Source organism: Copadichromis virginalis, linkage group LG9, assembly GCF_057382275.1.
Source record: "Copadichromis virginalis isolate Kocher_CV1m ecotype Utaka linkage group LG9, C_Virginalis_male_GT1.1, whole genome shotgun sequence".
In the NCBI taxonomy this organism is placed as follows: Eukaryota; Metazoa; Chordata; class Actinopteri; order Cichliformes; family Cichlidae; genus Copadichromis; species Copadichromis virginalis.
The window spans coordinates 3,764,789-3,782,166 of record NC_140626.1 but is presented as its reverse complement, the minus strand read 5'-3'; the positions used below and the strand labels follow the sequence as shown (position 1 = coordinate 3,782,166).

The window sequence follows — 17,378 nt, the reverse complement described above, 5'->3', positions numbered from 1 at the left end:
AACATACTAACATCTATTCATTCATGCAGGCTTCCTGCTAATCATTAATTAGAGGACGTGTGTGTGTGTGTGTACAAGAACAGGTGCAGTTCCTATAAGTGGCAGTAGCAGCCCGTCACGTCCACAGTCAGTTTAATTTATCGCTCAGCCAGCTGGGTCCTAATTATGAATCTGTGCTTGCACACTCCCTCTCTCGCTCTCCCTTTGTTACTCGTACATAAGGCTGCAGAACAGAACACATGCATTAGCGCATGTGTTCACCTGCTGCAGGACACGCGTGCACCTTTGTGCATCTTAAATACACGTGAGGCTGTAAAGTACACAGCCATTAACACGCTGTAGGAAATACCACTCTCCTAACAGAGATAAAGTAAATGCACATGCCATGACAACCCAGCTCAAATATTTGCCCTGAAAAGTGAACCCAAGCCATTCCTTCCACCAGGCCACAACAAGCTCGGCAAAATCAAATGAGCATGAATGGTTAATGAGAGGCTCTGGTTGAAAAGGGGATTGGTCCACAGCCTGAGAGCATCTGCCTGTGTGGCACAACACTGGGCAAAAAAGGATGATTTCCTAGCAGAGCATAATGAAGTTGCTCGCCTGAAGGTGCCAACATTCAGCTTACTGCTCTTTTAACCTTTACTAGTATCATGTGTGTGTGTGTGTTTAAACTTGGGTACACTGTACGCATTTTTCTCACCTGTCACTGTGGGCACAGTGTGTGCATATGCGTACATGCACATCACATATAAATGTGGACAGGGAGCAGTCTGGGTATCTGTCACAGCAATTTCTTGCGGGTAAATAATTCCCTAAGAGCAACACCCAGATCCACGCACTCGACCTCTGCCAACACGAACGTCGCCATCTAGTACAAGTCCAGCAAGAATTCTTCATACTGTCTGTTTTCGTCTCGTCAAGCAGCGTCTGGCCGTCCTGCTCTCTGTCTGTCCCATCACAGCATTGTTTCCAAGGCAGAACCAGTGAACTGGGGAATATTGCATTAATACTGGCTGCTGTTTCTGCCCCAATAAACAGCCCAGTCGGGCGGTGGGAAAATATCCTCTCATTCTCTCTCTAACTCAACTGTCTTTATCTGTCTACATGCCTCTAGTGTCAATAAACGGATATTTTGGGATACAGGGTATATTAGCAATATCTCTTGGTTTTTGATTTTCTTTTCACATGTGACTGTGGTATAGTTATTAGTCTAGCAGCTATGGAAATATTTCGTATTACTCATTCTGCACTGTTTCAGAGTCTTTAGTGAAAAAGTTGCATTTTTCAAATTTCAATCATGCAAAATGTGGTACCGAGCAAGTAAATGCCAACTATCAGTGACTTTGAAGTGTTGTTTACAGATGCAGCATTTCAAAAAGGTTTACACGCTTTAAAGAAATAATTTCTCTCCAACTGCAAATCACTGCAACAGCTGTTTCCATCCTCAATCTGAAATCACGTCCCCTTGAGCACTGGTTACACACCATAAATCTAACAACACCCTGGAGTTCAGCCATTTATATCTGAGCCAAAATCTGACCAGAACAAAGAAAGACTTGTACAGAAGTCACTATATTACATAAATGAAAGGAAAAGCAAAAAGGCTTTGTTTTCCTCGGTGTTAGTGAGATTATTGAACTTTGCTGAATTTCATGAAACTTAGTGGAGAGGTGGACTAAAGTCAGAACTTTGAATTTTGATGTAAATCTAGGTTATAGTCTTTCAAACTGTGAAACGGTGCTTTGACCTTAGAGGAGGATGTGCAGTGAGTACCACCAGGAAGTGCATCCATGGAAATCCAGCTTGGACTAATTTGCACTAAAGCACAAAGAGACTTGCAGTCAGTCCTCATTTATCTACATAGAGTTACTATTACTAAACTAATGCTAATGTGGCTAGCACTACTAAACTAAGTGTTAGCCACATTAGTTGGCTAACACTTAGTTAGCGAACTGTCCTGCTAGGGGTGGCTGTGGCTCAGAGGTAGAGCAGGTCCTCTACTGATTGGAAGGTTGGTGGTTCAGTCAACCTTCCAATCAGATGTTCGATCCATGACACCCCCAGCCTACATGCCAAATATCCTTAGGCAAGTTAATAACCCCAAGTTGTTCTCCGATGCATTTATCGGATTATGAATGTGTGTGAACGTTAGCTGGAAAGTTGCTTTCAGAACTGCACATGATTATTTGTAGCTAGCAGGGTGTTAATGCTACCATCAAGTCTAACAGGCTGCAGTCTATGAACTAACTTCATCAACGCCAGCTAACAATGTTTGCTCAGTGGCAGTACATCGAATATATACTGAAGAGACACATAACCCAGGTAGCTACCACATATAAAACAAGCTAGCTGCAGTAGGCTAACGTTAGTTTTTTAAAAAGAATTTACTTCCAGATGTTTCTTTAGTCTTTTGACATTGAGAGCAGCTCGGTTGCTGCAAACAGAGTTTGCATTGGGTCAGATTTCATCCCTTTCTTCTTTGAATATGAAGTGGTGTCAGAGTTTCCAAGTAAGAAATGCGTTCCTGCACTGCTGGCTCTGTTGTACTGGCTCTGGGTGCATTGTGTAGCTGACACCACCAACATTAGAGTCTGCTATTGTGTGTTTTGTTTGGGTTTCCGGCAGTGCGTTACAAAAATTAGAGAGGGGATAGTCTAACATATGAAACAGGAAAAGACCGCCGTGTAATCCATTTATTTCAACAAAGTAACTGTATTCTAATTATCACCTATTTAAACTGTAACTGTAACAGAATACAGTTACTCATATTTTGTATTTTAAATACGTAACGCTGGTACATGTACTCCGTTACTCCCCAACACTGACCATTTATAAGAATCAGTCCATTTACTGTTGACATAATACAGTAATCTGCATGGTCTGTAGTTCCTCAGCTGTAGAGAAAGTATGAAGACTCTTTTTCTTTTTTGGTTGGTTTGCCAGCAGTACCAACTCGCTGATAGTCGGCTTGTACAGAAAATAACAAATTTGCTACCTTGCACAAAGATTTTAGAATTCTTTTATGGCACTGAGTCTTGTTGAGCACAACATTGTGTTCATTTTGTAAGTTGTAGTCTTAATTATTGTAGTGGAGCATGGTAAGCTCCTTGGACTCATCAAAACAAGAGACGGCAGAGGCCAAAATGCTGAGTCTTCACAAACCAATGGGTGACTTCACTCAGGCTGCTGCGCACATATTTATATGTGTTTCACTTGAGTTTGAGAATTTGAGAGTTAGCTAACATGTTAGCCAAATTAGCTAAATTAAAAGGTAGACTGTTGTTTGGTTAATGTCTTGCCAAGCCAACCAATAGATGGCCACTGTGAAAATGTTACATGCTAAAGGCAGTTTAGGGTACAAATACTGACAAACCTAATTTGTACGTCGTGTCCCTTTGTGACTGTATTTGTGTCTGTGTTGCGGTTTGGGCCCCGGGTGCGTCTCCATAATAAGTTTTGGGCAACACGTGCTCTTCATCATTTATTGTGTTAGGTTATGGTCAGCGTCCTCTCCATGAAATTGTTGCATTTCACGGTTTGTAGTAGTCTTCCACTAGATTACGTAATATTTGAAGGTGGGTCTCAGTGTGTGTGCGTGGGGGTGGGGGGCAACATAACCTATGACAAAATACCAGTACTTCTAACACTGCGTCTTTATACTGCATGCATATTTATGTCATTTTTTCCCATGCTCTCTCTCTCTCTCACTACCCTGTGTGTATCTCTCTCTCCCACAACTCCTTCTTCTCTGATTATCCTCAGCACAGCATCTCGTATCTTTTGTGCGGAAGGTTTTTTTCCTCTCTCAGCGAAACACCTCCTGGAACACGCATTTTCCAGCTCTGTTTCCCTCGCTTCCTTCTCTCTGCCGCTCTGTTTCAGAGTAGTAGTAATACCAGCAGCAGCTGAACAGCATCGTGGGTCCATCTACAACTGATAGAAACCGACTCTCCTGTTGCCATCCTCCATCTCTCTCCTTTTCTCTCCTCCTTCTCCCCTGTTGCATGCTGATTTATTCAAAGATTGCGAGGAGTTGACAGCCAGACACCCGTCAAGAGGAATGCTGCAGAAGTGGAGGACAGTGGAAGAAACTCATTGAGATGTAGTAAGACAAAGGACAGAGTGATGCCGGCAGTAGATTAACAGGGAACCGTTGGGCAGTTGAGGACTGATCTGAGCCTTGCAGAGGGAAAGCAGAGCAGAAAGCGAGCTGGGGTTCAGTTGCATCAGGGTGGAAGCTGTTGAATAGCTGCATGTGACGCTCTCCGTTCTTGAGCCCGAGGAAAAAGGCTCCTATGAGCGAAGAGGATAAGCTGTACCCAGGAAGCAGGGGAATGGCATGATCTCCTCTCTTTCATGTGACTTCTGACATCATCTCGAGGCATGAGACTTAGTCCATGCCATGCTACTCCTTGTGGACTGCCTCTGAACAGTGACATCCTTGTCATCCCAACACTATGTAAGGAAGTCACAGAGTTGGTTCATACTGCAGGCAGTCACGGAAACCCAGCGGGCCGCCCTGACCCTGACCCCTCTGCGGTGAGCTGCCGTTGAGGACCATGGTCCTGCCGTTGCTGCTGAAGCTCCTTAACGTCTTCCTGCGCCAGTCGACTCTCACCAAAACTGCTGCCACGAAACACTGCCACCGCCCGTCCTGCTGCCCGTCTGCTCTGATGCCGCGCCCGCCCGGCCTGCCACTCTCTTGCCGCCGCGGGTGGGAGGCGAAAGAGCACCCACGACGTCTGCCCACCGAAGGAAGAGAGGTGAGGGGGGACGCCTGAGTTATCCAAGGAAAGGGTGATTATGCCATTGGTCTAGAACAGAGAAAAAAAGGGCAGCTTAAGACTAAGTGAGAGTGAGGAAGAGCAGCTAGACTAGGCTGGACTCGATATTCCACTTTTTCAGATTTAAGTTTGTAACTGGAACAAAAATATTCACATGACTGGCAGCTACCATTGGATCAGAGCCATTTCAAGTTGTTGAGTTTGTACATCAACGTGAATGTTAATGTAGTTAGAACATTTGCTAACACCACAAAACAAGGCTGGATTCTGTCGCACTGACCTTTTAAATTTCACACTCTCTTCTCTTGGCGGTGTAGATTCACATGAGCCCATCTGTCTAGTTTGTTGCAAAAGAGACATTGTAGCAAAATCTCACCAGAAGACAATCAGCAAAGCTTTAAAGGATTTTGTAAAGTAGCTAATCCACAATATGTTCCTGGAAATGGTGCAAAGGGAACATTTGACAGTTGACTCTTCCGTTGCTCGAGTGTTTGTATCAGTCCCTTCGTGTTGCTGTTGGTTTGTTCTTTGGCGTGCGGTGTCTTTAGGCTAAACAGAGTCACTGTTTATCATGTCAGCTTAACCAGTTTAACATCAGAGTCTCAATAAATACTGAAGTCAGTGGCCTTCAACTAATGTTTCTAATGAAAAGAGATTTTTCATGCAAAAGTCAAGTGAACTGATGTCTGCAGAATTTGTTGCATAAATGCTGATGATAAATTCTGCTGTACTAAATGTCCTGAGTGGACACCGATCACAATAGCAAACCAGAGAATTATGGAAAGAAAAACAAACTTTATCTTCAAAGAACTGGGGTTTATATTTCTGACCTTGAGCTCTGACGTTCTCATTCAGATTGTAAGGTAGCTTTTTCCTTTAGTGGTGCAAACAGATGTAGAGTGTCTTTTACGTGCGGTTAAAAACGTCAAAACCAGAGATAAGAATTTAATATTTAAAGCCAAAATTATGGATTTGGAATCTGTGAAAAGTTTTCTTTTTTTAAAAAAAAAATGTGCTATTTTACTTTTGGGATTATTTTTGTACAGGACAAACATCTGTGACACACTATGCTTGTGGATTAATGTTATTAGCCTGTTAGCATTGATGCACCTGTTGTTGGCACAGCCTACAGTGTGGTAGGTACATGCATCCTCCCTGAGGACAGAATTCGATGATCTGCTCCTTTAAATTTCCTAACAATGAAGAGCTGCAATGATTCTTGCAAAGAGCCACACTGATAGACAGCTCTTTGTGTTGCTGGCTATTGTCAGCCAACTGCATTTCAATAGTGGGTCTAACACGTTCTGTGGCGTGTACAGCAGCAGAGGAGCAACTGATTTCTGCTTTGCTAATGTTGGAATGACCTTCCCTTGTAGTTATGGCAGGTAGTTTCATTTTAGAAAAACAGACACACTTAAAAAAACACACAAACAAACAAAAAAGAAAAGAAAGACCAACAAAGAGACTAAACGTGTCCCACATACAGATGTAGCTTCTCCCCGTGATGTCCATTTTGGCTCATATGAAGGTAGAGAATGTGGATCCTTTTTCACGTGAACCTCATTTCATGTACTCTGCTGTGTTATTTGCCTTATGAATAAAGGCCTCTGAAACAGTGTAGCTGAACCCCCTTGCATGCACTTTGTTTAATGATCACTGTTTGTACAACCAGCTAAAGCTCACCAACCAAGCTAGCAGCCTGTTAAATCTAATACAGGGCATGGGCCATTCATGCTAGCTGTATGCTACGCTTAGCTCAGAGAGAGGAGACATACATACACAGACACAGAAATATAAACAACATGCTGAGGTTAGCTTCCTGTCTCTCCAGTACATCCAGTAGGCACAGATCAACGGTCAAACAAGCAGCACATTTGCCTCGACTCTGCAGAGCGTGTAGTCGTGATGCAGACTGGCAGTCAGATATCCAATTTTGGCTCAGTCTTTTTCTCTTTCTCGCTTTCTCTCTTCCTCCTACACAGCTTTCAGACAGGCCCTGTTTGACACCTGAAAGCACCCTTAGTTTTAAACGTACCTGCTGCCACTGTTAAAAAGTTATGCAAGAGTTTGGCTAAGCCAGAAATAGGACACGACAGTGGATCTGCATTACATAAAAAAATGTTTTGAAGCAATTATAAAGAAAATCCACCCTCACAAATGTACAGTTTCTTTGACCATACATGGGTGTCCCCTCAGCTGTGCCAGCAGCTTTTAACTGGAAGCTGTTTCCGTGCTATCGTTCTTTGATGCTGCTGCACTTCTCATAAAATATGTGCCAGTTACATAAACACTGCGAGTGTTTAAGCATTGTTGAGTTTAACTTGCATTATAAACAGTCTGATTTATTTATGACACAAAGTGTTGCAGACTGCATTCATTCCTGATACAGCTGAACAACCTGACAACCTCAGGCCGCCTAAAAGAAGCTTGTTCATAATGTTGACAGGCAGGTGAATCTCCTCTCAGTGGGTACAAAACACTCGGATCAGTTAAAGATGTTTAGCTCTCCATGTTTTTGGGGAGTAACTCGACCGACTAGCTGAGGAAGTGACAAGCTAACAGGAAGTGACTAATAGCAAACAAGGATCTACGTTATTTTATGAATCCTGAATTTAAACACATTACCTGCATCTTTTTCTCCCTCACAATGATAATCGCGATGAATACTTTGCCTCTTTTGGGTCTCAGTGCAATCCTTCCTGCTTTGGCTTCTGTCGCAGCTTTTCCGTCGTGCTTTCGTCGCCCCAAAAACACGCCTGTTGTCGGGGTTTTTGTGATTCGGGGTTTTTTATGCAACTTTGGTTGTTTTGTGTGCTTTTGTGATGTTTTTCTATTTACTGGTGTTTTCTTAAGTTGCAGTGCATGTGACCTCTCAGGGCCACAGTGTAGCTTATAGTATGTAACAGTGTAACATTTTTAAAACTGTAACATTTATATTTGAAATCAAATGGCCAAAATTGTGTTAATTTTTCATACGGGTGGATTTAGTTTGTTAAAGAAAACTTTGAGAAGCTTTTGTGTTCAGAGCTGCGCTGCTATCCAGTTGTTAAGTGATGACGTGACGAATCCTACTTCCGGGCCTAAAGTAGTCTGCGTTTAATATGGCTTTTGTGTTGTTAACATGTTTAATGTTTTGTATTTTCTTCTATTTAATCTCAAAAAGCTCCTAAAACAGTCAGTGATCACTGTTGATCTCCCTCGGCTTTTATTACCGCTAATCATTTATTTAGGCTCAGTTTTTAAAACCTTAGGATGTAACTACAGCCCAGCCCATGCAGCAGTATATGAATGACTAACCTCGTATTGTGGATGGATTATCTCAGTTGTTCTCCTGGCTGAAGTTTGGTCCTTTTACAGCATCCTGCCATGCGATTACATTTGTTCCTGACCACCGAGAACACTCACGTTAACTTTTATCGAGTGGAAAAAAAGTTAGCTTGTTTATATTATGCTAACATAGCTGTGTCGCTAGCGGTCACGTAGCACATCATTATATACCAGCTAGCCCAACTTCAGTAACCCTACAAACGTCACTGCTGTTTAGTTTCCTGTCTTCATTTATGCTGGAAGTGATAGCAGAGCTGTACGTTTTAATTTGTTTCCAAAACCCCGCAGTCAGGACATGCTATATTGTATTCAGATAGAAGCTAGCGAGCTAACATCCTGCTAACTTCTAACTCCGTTAAATGTCATAAATTCCGTTTTCATGGATGCCTGGATGTTAAACTCAATTGTTAAACCTGGTAGAGCAGAACGCTGATCATTTTATTAAAGATGAAAGACTTTAGACAGTTTTTCAACTCTCAGTAATGCCACAGTGATCGTTTGATATATGGACCTGCAGCGGAGTTTAGACCCAGACACGGCTAGTGACGTCAGACTTTACGACCGAATAGAAACAGGAGGTGCAGTGAGTGTCAAATACTGCTGATATTAACCACTACATGAAACTACTATTGAAATTCTTCCCACAAATAAGAAAAAGCGAAGCTTGATCTCTGAGGCAGAATGAAGGCGATGGGAAGATGGAGGCAGGAAGCAAGAAGTGCAAGTGTGGCGCTCCTTTACTCTCACACGCTGTAATGTTGTACTGTACAACATGCCTGAAGCAAAGAGCCGCTATACTCATCTGAAGTGCGTCTCGCACACTGGACAATCCCACAATCCAGTGTTGCCCTTCAAAATCCTGGAGGTCCGCTGGAGAACAACAAGCAGGCGTCTGTTGGTGTTTGTTGCCTGCTTGAGCATTTTGTTCGTTTTGTTCCCACACATGTTTTTGTATTTTTGAGTTGTGCGTGTGCATGTGAGGAGCTTAGCCTTCACCAAAGTGGAGGTGTTGAAAATGACGAGCAAAGCATCAGGGGGAAAAATCACACTCATATCTCCTCTGTGTGTTTTTCTTGGCTCGGCTCAGCATGGCTCAGCCAAGCTTAATCCCAGCCAGGCTTAATGTGCACCCCCACCCCTGTCACCCAACGGTGGGGGAGATGTATTTTTTGGTGAGAAGTGAGAGGAAGAGGATGGCGGAGGAGAGGAGGAGGAAGGAAGTGATTCTGGGCATCGCTGGGATGAGGAAATGCACCAATTTCCCACGAGGAAGAATCATTTGAATATTGCAGTCTTGTAAATCTATATTCTACTCTTTTGTTTTTGGGGTGTGGGGGGCTCTGCCTGGAGCTCAGCTACCTTCAACCAGATGATTGATCGCACCAGCAGGTTTGTCTCTGTGAGCTGATGACAGGATGAGGTTTGAATCCACCCTGCTCGCTCTCTCTCTTTATTGAAATGTTTTTCAGAATTCCTAAAATGTGATCCCAGCATAGATATTTGTCCTGGGTACACTGGTAAACATTAGTTGGTCTGTGTCAAAAGATGCAGTATATCGAACATCAACACGGCAGTTTGCTTAATATGGTCCTCCTGTCTCGAAAACAGGTCTGACCGATCAGGGCATGGGAATCTGGGATATATCCTGTGGTGTGTGGCACCAGGACACTGGCAGCTGACCTTTAGGATACTGTGGGTTGATCGGGCTTGTTCCGGCACTTCTCTTATGTCTGATCTGATTACTAGCCGGGGAGCTTGTTGTCCAAGTCGGTGCTCCCGTTTCCCTCATGTTCTTTGCATGGTCTTTTCTCAGAAGGTCTCTGGTATCAAGGAATCTCATTCTAATGGGGTCGTGGAGAAACTATGTTTCAGTGGGTGTGACACGTACAAGCAAGTTGGCGGCACGTTTTACTGTAATGAGACGATCAGTGTCGTCGTCACCGAGTCTAATGTTGTGGTTGGTGTGTGTGTGAAACATGAAACAGTCTCTATTAGTTCTCTGTAGTTCTGAAACTGTGAAGTAGATTTCTCAACACTAAGATGACTCATCCCGCTGCCACATTCAAAGCACACCGGCTCGTGATTTTGTTAAACTAACTGCCGCCATACAGACCTGCTTAGTTTAAGATCGATGTTCACAGCTCGCCAAAAGCACAGTTTATGTTCCCTGGATAAATTAAAAGCAGTCAGACCAATGATAAATACAGCAGAGTTATCCTGATGTTAATATATCACAATGAAGAGTTTGGCTTATTTAAGCTTTGGGAGGCTGCCTGTGCTTTACATTGATGCAACTTGAAAACAGCTGAAATGCCAAGTCAAGAGCAGGCCTGGAAATATTAGAAGAATCATCAGTATCAGTGTCAGTCACTTAGGTCAAGTCCTCCTATTTAAAGGGGACCTATTTTGCTCATTTACAGCTCTGTATGTCAGGTTTAGCTGTGCAGCTAGCGGTTGGAGACTCGGGACAAAGGAGCAGGACATAAAGTGAGCCTTTAATGCTGATTTTACTGAGTAATAAACTAATTTCAAAACACCGGGGAATCCAAACATCCAGAAGTCCAGGAGTCACGCAGAGGACACACAGCTGAGAGGGACAACACAAAGACAAGGGCAGACAACAAGACGAGACTAGGAGGAAACACGCCAGAACAAATCAGGAATAACGAGATACAGGAAGCAGAACTCAATATAAAGCAAAGAACACCGAGACAGGAAACACAGAGAAGGTGAAACAGTCCCTGCAAACACAAACAACTTCAACATCATTCTAATTGTTAAATCATCAACAAGAAATCAAACCTGAAAGTCCAAAACTCAGGATGTAGGACCGAAGCCCTGCACTGTTTTTATTCTGGTTCAAAATAATTAGTAATGATCTTATACTGGGCCACTGTGCAGCCTCTCAGTTCAGTCCAGACATCAGACCTGTGCCTTTAAGACTGCCATCACTTTCTTCTGATTGGCTGCCACTCACAAACAGACGGTTTGTGCTCATGGAGCGATGAGAGGGCTTATTAAGCACAAACTGTCATTCGCTGCTTTACTTGCTCTGCTACTTTTTAAGATGAAAGCATCCAGACTATTTATCGGACACATACAAAGAACTCGATTCTGCTTCAGTAACAGCGTGAGACACATCCACGTGTCTGCTACTGTAACCGTGCTGTTCTACAAAAACCACACAGGCACAAAATTAGATAAGCAGATTTTAATGTAGCTCAAAATATTTCCCCACCTGCTTTATTCAGTTTGAAGCATTAACTCATACATAGCAGTGCATCACCTGCTTGTAGTCTTTCAGAAGGGTGGGTTTTCCCCGTCACACGTATTCCTGCATCCACACTGTGTGCTGGATAAATATGTGAATCTGTGTTTGAAGGTGTTTCTGGAATATCACTGACTTGGATAATAATCTATGGATGAGGGTAGTGATTAGTGAAGTAATGGGCTATGAGACAAAGGGACGATCCCACAGGACCAAACGTGCCTCAGCGCAGCTGCTCGTGCTGAAAATTACATCACAGGTGATCCGTTTTTCTCTTGATACTACAGCAGACTACAGTGTATACTCTCTCAGTGGAAACAGTAAACACTCGACTACGTCCACGCAAGCACCCTCACACGCGCCGATTTCTGTGTGTGTGTGAACATGCGTGAACGGGTGATCTTTTTGCTGTGAACATGTGAGCTCGGGTCTTCACACACACTCGGTGATTCAGTGTGATAGCTGTGCATATGCAGAACAGTTGTGGTCCTCCAACACACAACTGCTGGCTCGAGCAGCGCTAATGTAGACAGCGAGCCCATCCATCCATGCAGAGCAGTGGACCGAAACTTTGTGCATCGCCAGCCCTGCTTCGCTCTTTGACCTCTTGGTGGGATGACGGCAAACAAGGTCACTTTAAAGTCAGTGTCTCATAATCCAGCAGGCGCTATGTTCTGTAGTCTATATTCTCTAAAGTACCCTACAAGCAGGGAACAGAGAAGAGCAAAGACTGAAAAACTAGATTAGTGTTTTGTTATTGTTATCACATCGAACTTTAGCTGTGTGTCAAATTTCCCTTTCTGCTGACATGAGAAGTGTGCAAGAAAGTCATACAAGTATACAACTCACATTTTTCCTCCGGGTAAGTGCAGGAACGTGTATTTGATGGGCAAACGCCTATCGAGGTTTCCTCTGCAGCCATAACAGACACAAATCAAATGCTTCGTGCACACATAATGGAGAAGGCCAGGATGAAAGATAAATGAGGCCTCGCTGATATCACACTGCTGATATCAAGTTAATCAAACTACCAGCAAGCATGAAAAATTCTGCACAGTTCAAGGATCCCTCAGCCAGCCCACATCAGCTGACACATCTCATACAGGGTATGCTGGGCCTCTTTAACAGCCCACCTCCACCCAAGCTCTTTCTCCATCTGTAATTGTTCTATTTGGATTCATATTTCTGAGAATACGCAAAACTTTCAATAGTAAGAACAGAAGAGCATGTGATGTCCAAAGATGATGTCCTGTAATAAGCTTTATACTAGATGTATAAACTTACATGGACTATAGCACAGGTCTTCCAGTATGTGCTTTTGTGGCTTCACGCACTAGCATCTTTTGTTCGAGTGGCCTGATTGCATAGTTTGAATCTAATGCTAGCTGGCATCCTCAGATCACATGCAGCTCCCTTTAAAGGCACATGAAGACTCATCACTACTGCACAACGTGTGCGCTGCAGTCACTGTTGGATATTTCGTCTTTTGTGAACACAATATCAAGCTCGCCATTTGTTTATTTATTATTTTGAATTCCTGCAAACCTGGCTAATATGGCAACAATGTCTCCCAGAAGGCGGTGGGGGTTTGGAGGGGAGGTGGGGTGTCTCTTGTGGATTTCTGCTTTCCTCAACTCCGACTAAATCCCCTCATGGCATGGGTTCTTGTCAAACTGCAGTTTCTGGACACCCCCCTCCCCATATCTGTAGTTTGAATAGCTGTAGATAAAAGCAGATTCTCAAACAGACACACACACAGTCGAGAGATTAAAAACCTAAGCTCAGAGTACACTCTGAAGTCTCCTTGTGTCATAGATTAACACTAAAGGCTTGTGCGTTTGTGTGTGTGCAGAGCATATGTCAGCAACCCCACAGCAGTTGCTTGTGTGGCTGTTTCATTGCAGCATTTATATTTCAAGTCCCTTCTGAGGCAGAGGGAGCTGAAGACGAATAGAAGGGGAGGCAGGAAGGGAGGCTGAGAAAGATCAAGACAAAGGGTAAAAAGAGAGACAAAAATGAGACGATGAAGGAGATACGGGGAGAGAAAGAGAGAAACAAAGATATCCGAGGGAGAGGCAGCAACAAACCTAAGAGCTGATGGTGTTGATGAATTTTGTTGCAAAAGGCTGCAGTTAGAAAGAGGAGGAGGAAGAAGGAGGGAGAAAGATTGAGGCTGAAGAAATCTACTCCTTTGTAGTGGGAAATGTCAAAGCTGGAGAGAAAAAGGTCAAGAAGGAAGCCAACCTGTCAGCAGGCAGATATCAAACACACACAGATGCCCTCATACCATTCAAATCATACTCACACTATATGGGTATAAATACATACATGCACACCTGCAGACATGCAGGTTGCTTAGATAGATGTTAAATGGATGGAATAATCCAAGGTTTCCTTATGATAGACCTCTGATGAGACACTCGTCCATGGTGGGAGCCCTTTTTGATTGCACAGATACAACACGACAAACGTGACATACGCTCATCAGGCATAACATTATGACCACCTAACATCATGCTGGAGGCCGTGGCCCTGAGCTCGACCCCTGCAGTAGTATCTGCACCAAGATGTTAGCAACAGATCCTTTAAATCCTGTAAGTTGTGAGGTGGGGTCTCCATGGATCGGAGCTGTTTGTCCAGCACATTCCACAGATGCTCGATTGGACTGAGATCTGGGGAATTTGGAGTCAGCACCTCAAATTTGTGCTCCTCAAACCATTCCTGAATCATGTTTGCATTTAAGGTAAATGATCCTGCTGGAAAAGGCCACAGCCGTCAGGGAATACTGTTTCCATGAGAGGGTGTACATGGTCTGCAACAATGCTTAGATGGCAGGAACCAAGGTTTCCCGGCAGGACATGGTCCGAAGCATCACACTGCCTTGCCTTCTTCCCATAGTGCATCCTGGTGTCAGAGGTTCCCCTGGTGAGCAGTGGCTTGGTCTGAATCGTCAGACCAGGGCTCCTTCTTCCATTGCTCTGTGGTCCAGTAGCTCACGAGCCTACTGTTGGTGCTTTCTGCAGTGGACAGGGGTCATCATGGACACCCTGACCGGTCTGCAGCTAGCCAACTGTAATGCATTTGCTCTGACACCTTCCTAGCAGAACCATCATTAACCTTTTCAGCAATCTGAGCTACAGTAGCCTGTCTGCTGGACTGGACCACACCATCCAGGCTTTATTCCCCACAAGCATCACGGGGCCTGTCGTCTTCTAGCCATGGCAACATGGCCTGTGTCAAACTCGCTGAAATCCTCTGACTTGACCATTTTTCTTGTTTCTAACACGTCAACTCTGAGGACTAAATGTTCACTCGCTCCCCGATATATCCCACCCACTAACAGCTGCCACCGTGAAGAGTACTTCCTGCTTTTTGTCTTTTGATATGTATATGCACGCTGAACACAAACATCCTGAGGAGTCTTGAACGATTAGTGAATCATCAAATCAGGGAATGACTCCAATTGTTCATCACAGCTGCAAGTAACAGTCTGCAAGAATGCGAGACGTTGATGCATCCTTGCATTTTATTAAATGAATAAAATAGAAGATCAAACTGAGTGCTTCATGATGCCAGCGGTGCAAAATGACCTACAGTTCTGGTCATTTAATGACATTTTAGAGGAGACAGTCTCATTGATCCTTACATACAGTACCGTATTTTCACGACCATAAGACGCACTGTACTAAAAGGCGCAGTCTCAGTTATGTGTGCCCTTACTGTATTTAACACACACATAAGGCGCACTGGATTACAGGGCGCATACAAGTACCGTATGCGTATTTAAAAATAAAGCGGGAGCAAACCTGAGTTCGGTACCTTACTCACATTTTTATTACCGGTAATCGTCATCATCAACAACACACAAGCATACAAGTGTGCGTATTTAAAAATAAAGCAGGAGCAAAACAAAGTTTGGTACTCACATTTTTATCATCAAACCCATCGAAGTCCTCATCCTCTGTGCCTGAATTGAACAGCTGCGCTAAATCTCCATCAAACATGCCAGGTTCACTTTCTTCACTGTCAGAGTCACTTTCCGTGCCGTGCGGCTCCTCGGAAATGATGCCGGCTTTTGCGAAAGCTCGAACAACAGTGCCAGCAGACATGTTAGCCCAAGCATCTACAATCCATTGGCAAATTGTGGCATAACTCGCCCGGCGCTGCCTTCCACTCTTAGTGAAACTGTGGTCCCCATCGGTCATCCATCGCTCCCAGGCCGCTCGCAGCCTTACTTTGAACGGGCGGTTCACACCGATGCCCAGCGGTTGGAGTTCCTTTGTCAGGCCTCCCGGAATGACAGCAAGCTCACAGTTCATTTGTTTCACTAGTTTTTTCACATCGGCTGTGAGATGGGCACGCATAGAGTCACAGATTAAGAGCGATGGTGATGCGTGGAAAAAACCACCTGGTCTCCTTACATACACCTCCCTCAGCCACTCTTTCATCATTTCCTCATCCATCCAGCCCTTTTCATTTGCCTTAATGATGATTCCTGCTGGAAACTTCTCTTTAGGCAAAGTCTTTCTCTTAAAAATCACCATAGGCGGCAGTTTCTGTCCATTAGCACAACAGTGAAAGAAGACTTTTCGTGCCCCGTTGTGCGTATCGCTACCGTGCTGGTCCCCTTCTTCTCCACAGTGTGACTCACCGGGATGTCAAAAGTGAGCGGGACCTCGTCCATGTTTGTGATGTGGCTGGGCTGGATGTTTTTGTCGCCGATGTGTTTGCTGCAGTAGGAGCGGAAGATGGCCAGCTTTTCCTTATAATCTGCTGGAAGTTGCTGCGCTACCGTAGTCCTGGTCCGGAGGGAAAAATGGCACCGTTTCATAAAACGAAAGCACCAAGACGGACCTCCTTGGAAATGTTCAATGTTCATCTCTTCAGCTAGTGAAACTGCTTTTAGCCGAATGGTGACTGTCGAAACGCTTCTCCCGCTCGCTCTTTGCTCGATGTTCCACCGCTCGAGTCTTTCCTCCAACTCGGGCCACCTCGCCTTATGTCCGCGGAAACTCAGCTGCGTCTTCTTGACCTGCCGGAGCTTGTTTTCCAGCTTCCTCCATTTGCGAACCATCGATTCGTTAATCTTAAATTCTCTCGCCGCTGCTCGATTTCCATGTTCCTCCACATAGCTGATGGCCTTCAGTTTAAACTGTGCTTCGTAAGCGTGTCTCTTTGCCATTTTCAGGGTTGTTAAAACAACGATGTTCCGCATAATGCACATACCTGTCCTTTTAGACAGGTATGTGCGATAAAGTCAACGCACGCACTTCACCCTTTAGCGTTCTCATGGTGTTCTCTACTACGTCCTCATTACAACACACAGGGCGCAATGCGCTATAGGGCGCGCCGCACTTTTTGAAGAAAATCTAAGACTTTTAAGTGCGCCTTATGGTCGTGAAAATACGGTAATGCACGTTTAGAAAGGTTCATTTTAAATGTATTTCTTATCCTTTTAAAATGTTTCGAGGTTTTGAACTCAGCTATAAATGACATGAATGATATAATGTATTACTCTTAATGACTTTTCTATTGGACCATCTTCTATCTGCTGCAGACATTTCACTTTGAGCAGCTGAATATTTTATCCGTATTTTCTCTGCAGATAAACAAGCTTTCCTCTATGTACTCGTGTTTTGATTGTTTTACGGTGTCACAAGGAAATTACTGGACTGTTGGATTTCCAGCAAAGAAAGAGGTTCTTGTCTTGGTCAGCTGGTTGCAGGGATGATAGACTCAGATTGCCTAGAGCCTTAATTTAACAGGCAGAAAACAGCCAGGATAGATTAAGACAGGAGAACAAATTTAATTCAGTGCTCAGTATCGGAGTGCATTTTGCCCGCATGCATGAGTCTGTGTCGATGTAGCTACTGCTCGTTATTATTTGTTGCAATTGTCAGGAAATATACCAGAAGACTGTAAAGCAACAGAGTGACTCCTGTATTCTACATTTAAATTCATTTTATTTTCTCAGTAACTGATTACAGTTACATTTA

The 17,378-nt window shown here is 43.9% G+C and overlaps 1 protein-coding gene across 2 annotated transcripts in view; it reads left to right on the top strand.

Annotated features, from left to right (window-relative positions):
- Positions 1–17,378, top strand: part of kcnh2b (potassium voltage-gated channel, subfamily H (eag-related), member 2b) — a 120,910-nt gene that overhangs the window by 61,130 nt on the left and 42,402 nt on the right. The window contains exon 1 of one of the 2 annotated variants that reach the window (XM_085467456.1): positions 3,727–4,766. The exons of the other annotated variant lie outside the window; for it this stretch is intronic. Coding sequence (XP_085323582.1) covers positions 4,563–4,766 — 204 coding nt within the window. The 5' untranslated portion in view covers positions 3,727–4,562. Of the gene's footprint in view, positions 1–3,726; positions 4,767–17,378 lie in introns of those variants that run through there. 2 annotated transcript variants of the gene reach the window in all.